Genomic DNA, 12951 nt, shown 5'->3' on the forward strand with positions numbered 1-12951 from the left:
GGTACTGGACAGCTGACTGTAGATGTAACAGGATTGCAGAGGAAGCTGTAATGGGGATACAGAACGGTCGTAAGAGTGTTTGTAATGGAGCTGTAGAAGTGTTAGTAATGGAGATGTAGAAGTATTTGTAATCGGACATTAGAAGTGATTGTAACAGGTTGTCGACGGGTTTGTAATGGAGCTGTAGATGTGTTTATAATGAGGCTGCAGACGTCGATGTCATGGGACTGTAGAAGTATTTGTAACGGGGTCTCGAATGTTTGTAACGGGGCTGTAGAAAAGTTTCTAATGAGGCTGTAGAAGTGCTTGTAATGGACCTGTAGAAGTGTTTGTAACAGGGTCTCGAGGTGTTTGAAGGGGCTGTAGATATGCTTGTAATGAGGCTGTAGAAAAGTTTGTAATGAGCTGTAGAAGTGCTTGCAATGGACCTGTAGAAGTGCTTGTAGCGAGGTTGTAGATGTTGTTGTGATGGGAGTGTAGAAGAAGCTGCAATGTCGCCTAATGTGTCTGCATCATATACTGACCAGTGGCCGGAGGGAGGAGGATACGCCTCGGCAGCCACACTTGAACTAGTTTGTCCGTCCGCTCTGGCCTTCCTCCGGCTGGAATCCCATTCACAAGCCGCGAGCCGGGCACACAAGCGGCATTGCGCATGCGTAGTGCCTTGTTGTCCCTCGCGGGCTGGGAGACAACAAGGACCACATTCCTGCAGGTGACTCCATCCTGACTCCCTTGAAACAAAGGGCCGCCAAATATTGAATCTCGTCAGAGGCCGCTTGCACACGCATTTCTCTCCCCTGACACATTTAATTGGCATTTCAAGCTGTGGTCTGGAATCTCAGCGCTTCACGATGCCGACAGGCGGCGCTGTTGACGTTGTGAAATGGCCGCCATGTTTTACGGGGAACTTTTTTCTTCTTTCACATTGCGACCATTCCTGGTAAAAGGATTCCCAAGGCGAAATTGGTCTGCTTCCCTTTTCTCCACCATAAGTCTTCCTCGATCGTGACGATGACAGCCTCTTGCATGCACGCAGGTGAGTTCAGTTCACTCATCGGCAGAAAAGCAGTCTGGTGGTGAAGCAGGTGTCTTGTTGCCAATAGCTGTCTCACATCCCTGGAAAGATAGTCTGTTAGTGTTCAAGACATTCCCCACCACATATACCCATCCTCCCATAAAACAGGCAAAACAAATAACAATAAACTGTCGTTGAGGTCATATAGAGTGCAATCTTGTCTGAGTAGTCTAGAAAATAACATCTGACCAAGCGTGACAAACTGTTGTAGACAGCAGATTTCTGTCAGAGTTAAATATAAATGATTATTCAGGTAATGTAATGAATGTAGACAGCAACACACATGATTTAACATGACAGATAGGGCGGGACAGATAATTGAAGTAATATGACAAATGTAGGCAACCTTCTGATTAGTCCTATCAAATGTGCTATCAAACGAAGCCATGAGCCTGACTTTTGTTGGCGGGTGTCGTGAAACAACATGGGATGGAGGGGCTTCAGGGGCGGGGTTCATCGGGTCAAGAACTCGATGCTCACTAACCCGCTTTTCCTCGGCGACAAGCATCTCATTGTTCACGACACCGGAGGGTCACGTGTGTATCGAGCCTGTTTTGAAACATTAATTTGTGTTTGGGGGTCTGGGACATTTTTAGAAGGTTGAATAAATTGGGCGTCGAATCCTAGTGTTCTTCTGGTTGACTTCTTGTGTGTTTGTTTCGTTTGGTGTGTGGCGCGCTCTGTTGATGGTTATTGAAGTTGTTTACTTTTTGTCATGGCTAGAGACTGCCGCAACGTGATTGGAGCAACAACAACAACAACAATGCACGTAGCAGTGCTTGGTTTACTGATCAGTGGAGCCGATGATGATGATGATGATGATGTCGATTTGTAATGCGCAGGTATCCATTCCGAAGAATGCTCATTGCGCAGAAAAAAAAAAACAAATGAAGAACAAATAAAGTGAACAAATATATAAAACACCAGGAAAAGTAAAAAAAAAAAAAAAAAAAAAAAATAGACAGAAGTGTTTCTTGGTAGTTTAAGACTGGTTTGAAAGAAACAGATGGGTTTTCAGTTTTTTGCGGAACGTGGTTGGTGAGGTGCTGCGGAATAAAGGCGCCTGACAACTAGTGCATCCATCTCCGTACAACTCTTGCGATTCCACAGGCTGGCTGAACCTCTCTACTTAATACTCGACACTAGCGAGGACATGTTTCGGACTGTTTGGCCTATAGTGTGACGTCATGTTTGTGACCTCTTAATGTGACATTACGACTGTGACCTCCCAGCGTGACGGCACGTGATTGTTTGCCGAACAAAGCAAATCGATCTCGAAGTATTAAGTAGTTTGGTGTTCGCTGCCTTAGTTTGTCATGTTTGGCGCTTGGTCACACAGGTGAGATGTGAACAGCGGAAACCAAGGAACCTACATGTTTCACAGTGAATGTTTGCACAGCCCTGACTGGCGTCGTAACCACCCACACTTCCGGTGTCGTGTTCCTACACTTGTTCCATTTGCGCAGATCCCCATCATCAGGGCGAAGCGTATCGAGTGAGGTTACCTCCCCTGGCCGCCTCTCGTCAATTTGTCTTCAGTTATCTCGGCTGCCCTCGGGTTGCGGGAGGGGGGAAGTTGTCGTTATCACGTGCTAACCTTTATCCTCCCTCGCCGGTTTAAAACGATTAGCAGGTGCGAAAAGCTGCGCCTGAGTGTCAAAAAGGCTGCGCAAGGTGGGCCCTCGCCGCCGGCAGGACGGATTGCCTCCCTTTCCGCTAGCGGGTCCCTGTCTCGTGTTTGTCACCTGTACTCCGCCACATCACACATTTTTGGCCACTTGGACTGTTAGTAGTTTCAAACTGGAGCAACGGCCAGCTGATCGAACACACGTCTCTTTTCTTGTTTGTTTTTTGGTGGGAGGTAATTAAGGTCTGGGTGGTGTGTCGTGGATAAGCATGCTTACCTTGTACGATCCAGTTGTAGTGGGAACCTGACTACAAATGTGAAAGGGTAGAGACCTGCGAGCGTCTAGGTAAGAGTGGACGTGTGCCAGGTCTGTGTGGGCCCCACCCCAGTGCCCCACCGCTCTTTTGATGTCAGGCGATCAAGGCGCGAAGCGGACACGGCCTCGCTGCCAGTTGGGGGAAGATGAAGCAGGGATCACGATGATAAGTGCAGGAGGACGGGCTGGGGCGGCTTCAAAGACGTTAACCCTCGGCACACCAGCCTCGCATCCATCAAGTAGGAGACCCTCGCTAGTGCGCGCGCGCGGAGGTCACTAGGCAGTTAATTTTCGCCGAACTCATAATTAGAAGGTTAAGATTCGCCGAATTCATAATTAGGAGGTTAAGGCTTGCTGAACTTAAGTGAGGTTAAGCGAAATATAACTAGAGGCCTTAAGTGTAACGTTTTCGATATAACTGAACTTACTCGAACTCTGTGCGATTCCACGAGACCTCCTGTAGTGTGGGAGAGAGTTCTTTTACAGAAAGACAGAAGGGGGAAGAGAGAAAGAAGAGATGGGACTTGAATTTGCGGAATTCACATCGCTTCTCCCGATAAAGAAGGTCTTCTATCAAACAGAATAACACCCTAAATATATTGCGGCTGAAACCTCGAGTTGAACTGTGACCTGACCCCCGGAGACCTGACCCCCGGCCTCTGTAGCGTGCGGTGTGCACTGTGACTGACGGTTGCCGGTCATACGCTCTTGAACCGCCGTGCCACCTGACTCCCAATATCCTCTGCTATCTACAAATATACTCACCTGCCGCTTTGATGCGCAAAGCTAAAAGGAAATTGTGGAGCGTGCCTGCCTCGTCAGGGATGTCCACAGAGAGCCACCTGGCTATCGTCCAGTCGGCCGAATCAAAGGATTCAAAGAGTTCACTCTGACTTTGAAGCTACCAGCACCAATTTTTTCTCAACTGTATCAGCTTGCTGATAGGTGCCGAGAGAGACAGAGACCCAGCACGTCTCCGGCGTACACAGCAATAGTCGGATGGTTAAATGATCTTCGACCTGGTGTCTCGGACTCCAACATGGGTGTTAGTGTATTAGTGTGAATGCGGCACTTGCACGGCCTTATTTTTTTACATCATCAAAGAAATCTCATTTTTCTACAAATTTCTTTTAAGAAACTAAAACCCTCTCTACTAGAACCCCGATTGATGGGTGCTGTGGTCCCATAAAACACTTAGTCAACCTTTTTTTTTAAAATTGCTGAGAATTATCTTTTTTAAAGGACGAAACGAGCGCTCAACGATGGCAATAAAGCATGAAGTATCAAAAACATATTCCAGTTGTATTTATGACGAAGGAGCACGAGAAATATTGTATTAATGGTTTTCTCGAGAAAACAGGAAGTGACGAAAGGGTAGTATTTCTAAAAATAGCGTCATCTGCATTTTTATAATGATATATTTTTAGTGGGTTTATCTTAGACAAACGAACATTTGAAACTATATTTATATTTTATTAACAACAACAATACACTTGGAAAAATCAACTCAGACTCATCCACTTAATACCAGAGAATCAACAAAACTCTCTTTTCTAGTGGCAGGTGAGGACACCGATGTTTGAAGGTTTATATCTTAAAAACTAAGCATATTAATTTACTCATATTTGGGGCATTTTTAAAAAATGAACTTAACCCGATCATAAAGAGAACATGTTCACTCGTATTCTCCTTTAAATGTGGGATCTGCACGATATTTTAAAAAAGTTTCTTACCTGAGTATAGAGGGGGAGACATTATCTTTTCCTCTCATCTATAGACTAAGAAAATTTGTATTTAACCCCCCTTAACCCTTAAAACAAGGAAGATGTTTTTGATAGATCTTTACATCGCTAATTATGTCGTTACTTAGGATGATATCAGCCTTGTACGGCATGTCTGTTACTTTAATCAGCTGGCAAGAGTTATGGGGCTTGTTATCTAAGGTCAGAGTAATCGTTCCTGAAATGATAAAACTTGACAGACGGCCGTCAAAATGAGTTATGCGTGCGTGTGCGTGTGTGTGTGTGCACGTACATATAAATGCACATTTTGCACACACACACACATTTCTCTAAAGTTTAAGATCAGAGTGAGACGAGCGAAACATTGAGTGCAGCAATATTACCGAGGTATTGAAGTATGTGTGTGTGTAAACACTAGAAACGTCTGCACAATGTGTGTCCATCTTGCAACAATTCGTATCTTTCCTGCTTCTTTTTTAATTTTTTTTTTAAACATTAACCGTTGCAACAATTTATAACACAGTGATCTTGTCCGCCTATCTTCTTACGTTCGTATATCTCGGTAACAGCGGAGTGGCTAACAAACTCACCCCCTGTTCCTTCTTTACCACCGACGAATGTATAATGCGCATGCGCTAGATAACTGACGAAACATCCTCATTGTTGAGAGGATGGCGAGTGGAACTGCACAGCGCAGGATGTCTAATGCAAGGTAGATAACTTCTGCCCTCTGAAGCTGTGTGGAGTTGTCTCCCCTACACACAACGCTACGGCAGCACGTGATGTCAGCACGAGGCTGTCGGCGCCGCTTGCTGCTTGAGTCGCAGTTAGTACTAACGATTCCTGCTGCTGGCACGGCATGAAACACACTCCCCCTCTATTTGTGATTCGATTTAGGAATTGAAATGTATTTTATTCCCGAGAAAAACTTTTAGGTTAACAGCGCCTTCTGCTGGCAGTCTTATTGTATATTTTCACCTGGAACTGAGTTGGCCGTTAATACTACGTGACTGCTGCGCAGGGATGGGCAAGCTACTTTTAATTTGTAGCCGGCTAGGCTACAGCTACTTTTCTTCAAAATGTAGCCGGCTACACTACAGCTACAATTTTCCAAAAAGTAGCCAGCTACTTTGGGCTACTTTTAAAATGTAGCCAGCTTCTTTTGGCTTCTTTTGGCTACTTTTAAAAGAGTGATGTTATAACAAGTTAGCTGTAGCAATATACACAAACATCAAACATACACACTAAACACTATATTACTTGCTTTACAAAGTTTTTATTATAATAATGAAACGGAGAACTGCGATATACCGACAATTTTATTTAGTGAATCCATAAATGCTTTCATTCATTCCTTGCCCCCTTCCTCTCCCGGCCTTTTTCACACAATAAGTACACATATTTTACGATTATATTAAACATTTCTGGATCTTTTTCCTCATCCTGTTTTAGTGACAAAAGAAATTATATAAGTTTTCCGATAAACATTTGTTTTCTATAACTATTTGTTCCTATTACTTAGAAATGAAAACTAAACAGATGCTTAAGTATCAGGTACCTGGTGGAATTTTCAATAAGTTAGGTTATGTGGTGATGAAAAATGTCAACCTCTTATCAATACTGTGACAATGAACAACAGACCATTGAAATAAATGAGTTTGCATGGAATATAAGTAAAACACTGCTTAATCTAATTTAGGCAAGCAGATCATAAGGCATTTTTTTCTAACACTGACACTGAAAACAAAGAAAAGAACACAAACTAATTGTTTCCAAAAGCTGATAGGGTGAAAAGTATAGTCCTGGCATACTAGAATAGACTTTAATTATATAGTAGGATGTCAAATGTAGCATATAAACACTGAAATATATTTTTCAAAAATGATCTGATACAAGATATATTTATTTTAAATCTTTAAGCTTGAATTTCTGTTTGTCGTTTTTGACATCCAGTCCTAAACTATAAAAACATATTTCTCAAGATTGGCTTGTGCTACAGCAGTAAAATTTTGCAATTTTGTTTAGAAATGCATAAGCTACAAAGTGATGCATTTGAGAATATGGTATAAACATTACTTTTAATAAAATTAACATTTTTCTAAATATTTTCTAAATATTTAATTGCCACATTCACACTGAGTCGGGGGTACCATGTCTGATTTTTTATATCTCCTAGAAATCTTGAGATATCAAAACGGCTTATGCATCAGTTTTCTTATCAGTGCCTCTAGTTTACAAAAAACCCAAAACCTTTGGTATATGACTTATGGTATTGTGTAAATTTGTTTTTAAAATGCTTGTACGTTTTGAAACAAAAACGTTGATTAAAGTCACAATTTTCACTTTAGGTACTCAAAAACAGTTTTAAAGTGCTATATTTATGTTATTTTGTTACTCTATATTTAAAAACCCTTAAAGATATTTAAAATATGGATTTTAATTTTTGGAGTGTACCGGTAACCTTAAAACAAATCTACATTCTTTTAGTCCTTCATAGAATTGAATTTGACCAGAACTTTGGCCTCGAAGTTGCTGTCTGTCACCCTAGTGCGCAGCTTTGTCATGATAAGTCCTGCCAGACTGAACAATCTCTCAACCGCAGCACTGCTTGGCAAGACGGTGTTGGTGCGCAAATAAATTTGTTTGACCGTGGGATATTTGTCCAGTTCACTGACATTCTGCGACAATCCAGACATCAGGAAGGTAGTTGTCTCAGGGGTGCCGGTAACTTCTTCATAAATGATGAAGTCTGCCTGTTCGTCTGTGCACTTGGTTGGGGATTGGACTGGCGTGTCCATCAATGCTGCCTCTGCAGTCAAGAGGGATCTGCATTTCTCACGCAGGGTTTGGTCCCCAGTCCACATCAACTTGCAGCTGAAACAATAATATGCACAATAATTAATGCTTTGTTTAATTTGGTTAAAATTTTTTTCTTATTGTTTTTTAATTAATTTTCTAAAATGTACTGGTTTTTATGTACTTATTTTGATTTGTACGCAAGTGTCAAAAGACCAGTGACAGTGAATATTATGTTGGGTTTTTTTTTAATCAACATCCCCCTCCCCCCCCCCCAAAAGTTTATTTTTTAATTTATTTACGGATATTTGTATAGCGCTTATTCTCGTTTAATCTGAGCTCTAAGCGCTTCACATTCTTCTCATTCTCAAAAGAACAGTGACACAGAGTAGCTTATAAATGAAGAAAAAATACATTGAAATAACGAAAACTCTCCCTCACCTTGGGTTCGACACAGTTGCAAGCAGGGTGTCTTGGTCCTTATAGGCATCAGCAAATCTGGTCTCCAACCCATTCAGGACAGCAGTAGCCAGGGGACCACAGATTTCTAGCTTGGACTTCTGTTGCTCGATGCGGATCTTGAGGGTGTTGAGCTGAGGCAGGAGGTGTCCCAAGCCCACGCACTTCTCGCCCTGCAAGTAGTTGAGGCATCTGGCAAGAGGCCCCATCACCTGCAACAAACAAATAACAGCCAAATGTTGAACCCCATTTTCAAAGGGGAAAAAAGGAAGCAACCACATACCTGTGTGTGTTGACATCTAACCCTGAACCAAGGGGAATAATTTGAAAAATAGTATAGCTTAGCTCAAGGAAAAATTTTGCAATAATACATAAAAAAACTTACCATAACAAACTCTTTCATGAAGAGCTGGTCTCTGGGGGTAAACCTTGGGAGGCCAAGGGCATCTGCTAACTTGGTCAGCTGCTCAGCCGTGAGGTCTTGAAGGCATTGGACGGCATCATACGTAGAATTCCAGCGGGTTTTGGTTTGGAATGATCATCTGCCGTCCCGTAGCCTCTTGAATGCTCTCTGTTGGACATATAAAAAAAAAAATAAATAAACACACATTACAAAACACACACACTCAAAACATACAAAATTAATTCTAAAAAAGACTGGGGTGGGTGGGAGGTGGAGGGGGAAGTGAAACATTTTGTAAGTAAACAAATGAATTACCTGCAGCAGACACAACTCTGGACTGCTTATTCCAGACAGCTTGAGCTTTTGCAAACAGGGATCTGCTGGCAGTTCGGAATGCACCGTCCTGAAGGGCAGCCTCACTGTCCTTGCTTGCGACCAGGTTAAGCGTGTGGGCCGCACAACGCTGGTGAGGGGGCAGTACAACAGATGTTGATTCCCCTGGCAGGAACTCCACAGAAGTGATGTTCTCCTCTTCCTCATCACTGTCTGAGTCTTCTGGTGACTGATCCTGACCAAACACCCTGGAAAACAAAATGCAACGGAAATCATTAAATAATCTGAAGTGCATTTGGCCACATAGAACAAACTACTTTTGTATTTTAAAAAAAAATAAAGTGGTAACATAAGAATCTTCACATTGGAAGTACCTCGCCCACAGCCTGCTTGCTCATCCTAGATATATACAGCAGTACAGTAACGTACATAATCATCATAATACATGTACACACCTGAAAGCTTTCACGAAGTTTGATGCGTTGTCCGTCACAATGCGAACAACTTTGTTCTGGATCTTGTACTCTCTCAGGATGGAGTTGAGCTGCGTGGCTAGGACATCATGGGTGTGCGAACCTTTCACTCTTTTGCAGGCCAATGCAAAGGATTTTCTTTCATAGCCTTCCAAAAAATGGCAGGTAACTCCCAAGAATGACCTGAAACACAAGAAAGGAAAAGTAACATTAAAACTTAACCCTAATTTACATTGGCATCAAAATATTCTTTATAGATGAAAAACAAATACCAACTGAAATTAAACATTGAATTAAAAAATATAAAAAAACTTGCCTTCGATGAGCAGTCCAGCAATCTGCAGTGATGCATACATGCTCCACATTCTCCAGTTCACCGATAATTTTCTTCTTCAGCTCAGCCATCTTTTCCTGAAACACAATGCACAATGCAATTTTAGCAGAATGAAATTTGAGTTCTGTGACCAAGAACAAAAGACATTAATTGTGGATACATCACCCTACTTAAAATAAAACTAGTAAAACAAACAAAAAAGGAAGAAAAAAATAGTAAAACTTACCTCCAACATTCTGTTCGCCGTTTTCCTGCTCATTAACTGGGTTTCCTGGCCAGTGAGTCTGGACACGAACTTTGAAAACTTCTCGTTCTCCAGCATGAAGAAGGACAGGTTGCATTCCAACAGGTAATCAAGGACGGCGGAATTGACGTCTGCTTTGCTGACGGTACTCTCGTGTTCCACTTTGAAGAGCTTCGAGACAGAGGGTTGGTCGTCGTCTTCCCTTTTCCGCTTTCGTGACGTTTCCAAGTCTTGAGTCAACTGCCTGGCAAGCAGTGGATGTTTCCTCTAAAATAAACACATGAAAATGAAACAAAATTTTAGAAGTCCATTCACAATCACAGCAAGTTTCTACCAAGCTAATTGTCATATTAAATTACTAGCATTAAATATAAAATCCTTCCAGCCACCATACTGTTCAAACGTCCTCCATGCTCTTTTCATACAAACAAACCAAAAAACACACACACACACTTTATGACAAAGACTAAATAGATAGTACAGAAATGGTAAAGACAGCAGTTTGATCAGTCGACGCCCCTGCGGTAATCACGTTGACGCAACCCCTTACCTTTCCACAATCTTTACAACATGTACACTCCTCTAAGCAGACAAGCAAGAACATGAAGAATGAAGATCGATGAAAATCTCAACGAACTTACCTGCAAGTGCGTTCTCAAATTAAACGCCGACGTCTTGTTCGTTGAGTACTTTTTCGTGCACCCATTCTTGCATTTGAAACTATAGCCACATTTTGTGGCTTCGCAAAATGTAAAAAATTTCAAATAAGGCTGGAAATTGATGGTACGTCCATCTTCGTGTAGCAGGGTTAGATGTGATTCTTCCCCCAGTCTCTCCACAACACCAAACACAACACTGTCGTGGGTTCTAGATGGTTTTAATCCGACGCCAGTCGATATTTCTGGCAGTGGCGAACCTTGATCTCACATACATCAGCACTTTTTTCGCAAGCATCAGCACTTTTCCCGCATGCATCAGCAAAACTATTTTCGCCCTCTTATGAATCAGCACTTTTCCCGCATGCATCAGGTCCCACACCACTGTCAGTCCTGTTATTTATTCTCCCTCCCCTCGAACATTCTAGCACAGACATTCTATTTCGTCGCAATAAAGACATTTTTGAACATCGCTACATTGTTGAACATCATTTCCTCCCTCGCGCAAAGACAAGACATTTTTACTTTGAACATTGCTACATTGTTGAACATCATTTCCTCCCTCGCACAAGACATTCTACCTTTTACATTGCTGCCGTGCTGAACATTCTGGAATATAGATGCAAATCTACAACCCAAAGACATTATACTTTGTACACTACTAGAGTGCTACAGTCGTGAAAGTAGCCAACCTGTAGCCAAGCTACAGCTACTTTCTAAAATGTAGCTACGGCTAAAAGCTACTTTTTTTAAATTTGTAGCCGGCTAAGCTACAAGCTACAAAATTTGTAGCCGGCTACAGTAGCTGTAGCTAGGCTACAGCTACTCCCCATCCCTGCTGCTGCGCTCCATTCATCCAGATAGCACCTAGCGCCCTGCCGAGCATCCGCCATACATCACCTGTCACATTGTGTGTTATAACGTGCATTGTGTGTTAACAGTGTTATATCGTGCAGTGTCTGTCTGTCTTCATTGTCTGTCTTCTCGGGTTCCATCTGCAGCAAGGATGGAAAGATGGCGACCCACGTTTTGCCAGGTAATCGCCAACAGAAAAGACAGAGGAAGAGGGGGATGGATTGGCGCTGGTGATCACGTGAGGGGGGAGGCAGAATATTCAATCTTCAGCTAGAATACTTGTAAATAAATACACGATCGAATGAATGGACGGGCTGTTGATACCCACACAGCCTCGTAAGTGGCAACAGCCCTCCAGGTGGCGCTGGTTGAGTACCTGCACCACGTGTGGCTGGCATGATCACTTGTAAATGGATTAAACAAAAATTCACTTACAGGACAATCTAGAACATGTGCACGTGCCTGCATACAGTTAAGTAGACACAAACACGTACATACGTTCAAGAACGCACGCGCATACATTCAGCAACTCAGGTGTTCTCAATGTACACCTGTACGAGCGTGTTACCTGCCCTGAGCAAATTGTGGACCAATATCCGGATCGTGAAATAGAAATTAATGGCAAGAGGGCACCACCGACCGACCACTACACGTCTGGCAGATTCTTCCTGACAAACAGAAGGAGGTACACACGCTCGCCTGTGCTAATCACCTTCAGCCCCTCCATTCGGTGTGTGTGTGTGAAAAAGATTTGCTAAGAAAGTGAGAACGATTTGCCGAAGGGAGATACACTGATTTGCTGAGAAGGAAAGCAGACGACGAAGAGGAAAAATTCTGCAATTAAATTCTTTGGCTCGAGGCTTGGCCAGGCCTCTGTTGCTATGGTGATTTTCTACATCTCTAACGCGACAGATCCAGCCCTACCTCTGACCAGCACTTCTTCCTGAACCAATGTTTCGCTTCAAAGCTTGCCATCCAGAGAGATGAATAGCAGAATAGTAAACAACGCCTGTCCTTCCATCTTTACAGCAGCGTATTTTATTGGAAGACAGACAGAAGTATGGACATCACAATACCTGTCATTTCATTTCTACATTATTGACAGCTAATTTTGTTTCTTCACAAATTTATGTTCGTGTCAAACTTAGTCGACGGATCAACTTTTGGCGATGCTGGCGGATTGGTTGGAGTTTTCTTTGCGTTTTCATCTCACTTCTATCAGTTGTCCTGGATATTTGTTTTAGTCAAGGTGATAAGGCCAACAGAAAATGTGAGGTGTTTATTTTTTTTTTCTTTTTGGCTGATTTAGAAGATAGTAGCACTTGTGTTAGTGTAAATCTCACCAAACACGCAGGCAAGTCTCTCAGATTGATCCTCCTACCCATCCCTCCAGTTGCGAGAGAAGTGGAAGAGGCTTGTAGGTCATGTGACCCGACAGGAGGGTCGTGAAACAATGAGATCGGTGTATACACCTGCCCCCCGATACCTCCCTCGTCTGAGAGGGAAAACTCTTCATGCTTACGTAAACGCAATTTACTGTTTGAGTGTCTGATAAGACGACACTTGATTTCATCCATCTTTGTTTTGTCGATGTGAAATTGGTTTGGCCACGTGGCGCATTTGTATGCGCAGAAACGA

General features: G+C 42.6%; 1 protein-coding gene across 1 annotated transcript; it reads right to left on the bottom strand.

Moving 5' to 3' along the window:
• Nucleotides 1–8054: 8054 nt before the first annotated feature.
• Nucleotides 8055–9840, bottom strand: LOC112566373. Its single transcript, XM_025242530.1, has 6 exons — nt 9785–9840; nt 9541–9635; nt 9207–9407; nt 8734–8999; nt 8401–8586; nt 8055–8227 (listed from the first exon to the last, which is right to left on the bottom strand). The coding sequence occupies exons 1-5, from the start codon at nt 9815–9817 to the stop codon at nt 8516–8518; spliced, it is 666 nt and encodes a 221-aa protein (XP_025098315.1). The 5' UTR covers nt 9818–9840; the 3' UTR covers nt 8055–8227; nt 8401–8515.
• Between the last annotated feature and the right edge of the window lie 3111 nt (nt 9841–12951).

Source organism: Pomacea canaliculata, linkage group LG6 (genome assembly GCF_003073045.1).
Source record: "Pomacea canaliculata isolate SZHN2017 linkage group LG6, ASM307304v1, whole genome shotgun sequence".
NCBI lineage: Eukaryota > Metazoa > Mollusca > Gastropoda > Architaenioglossa > Ampullariidae > Pomacea > Pomacea canaliculata.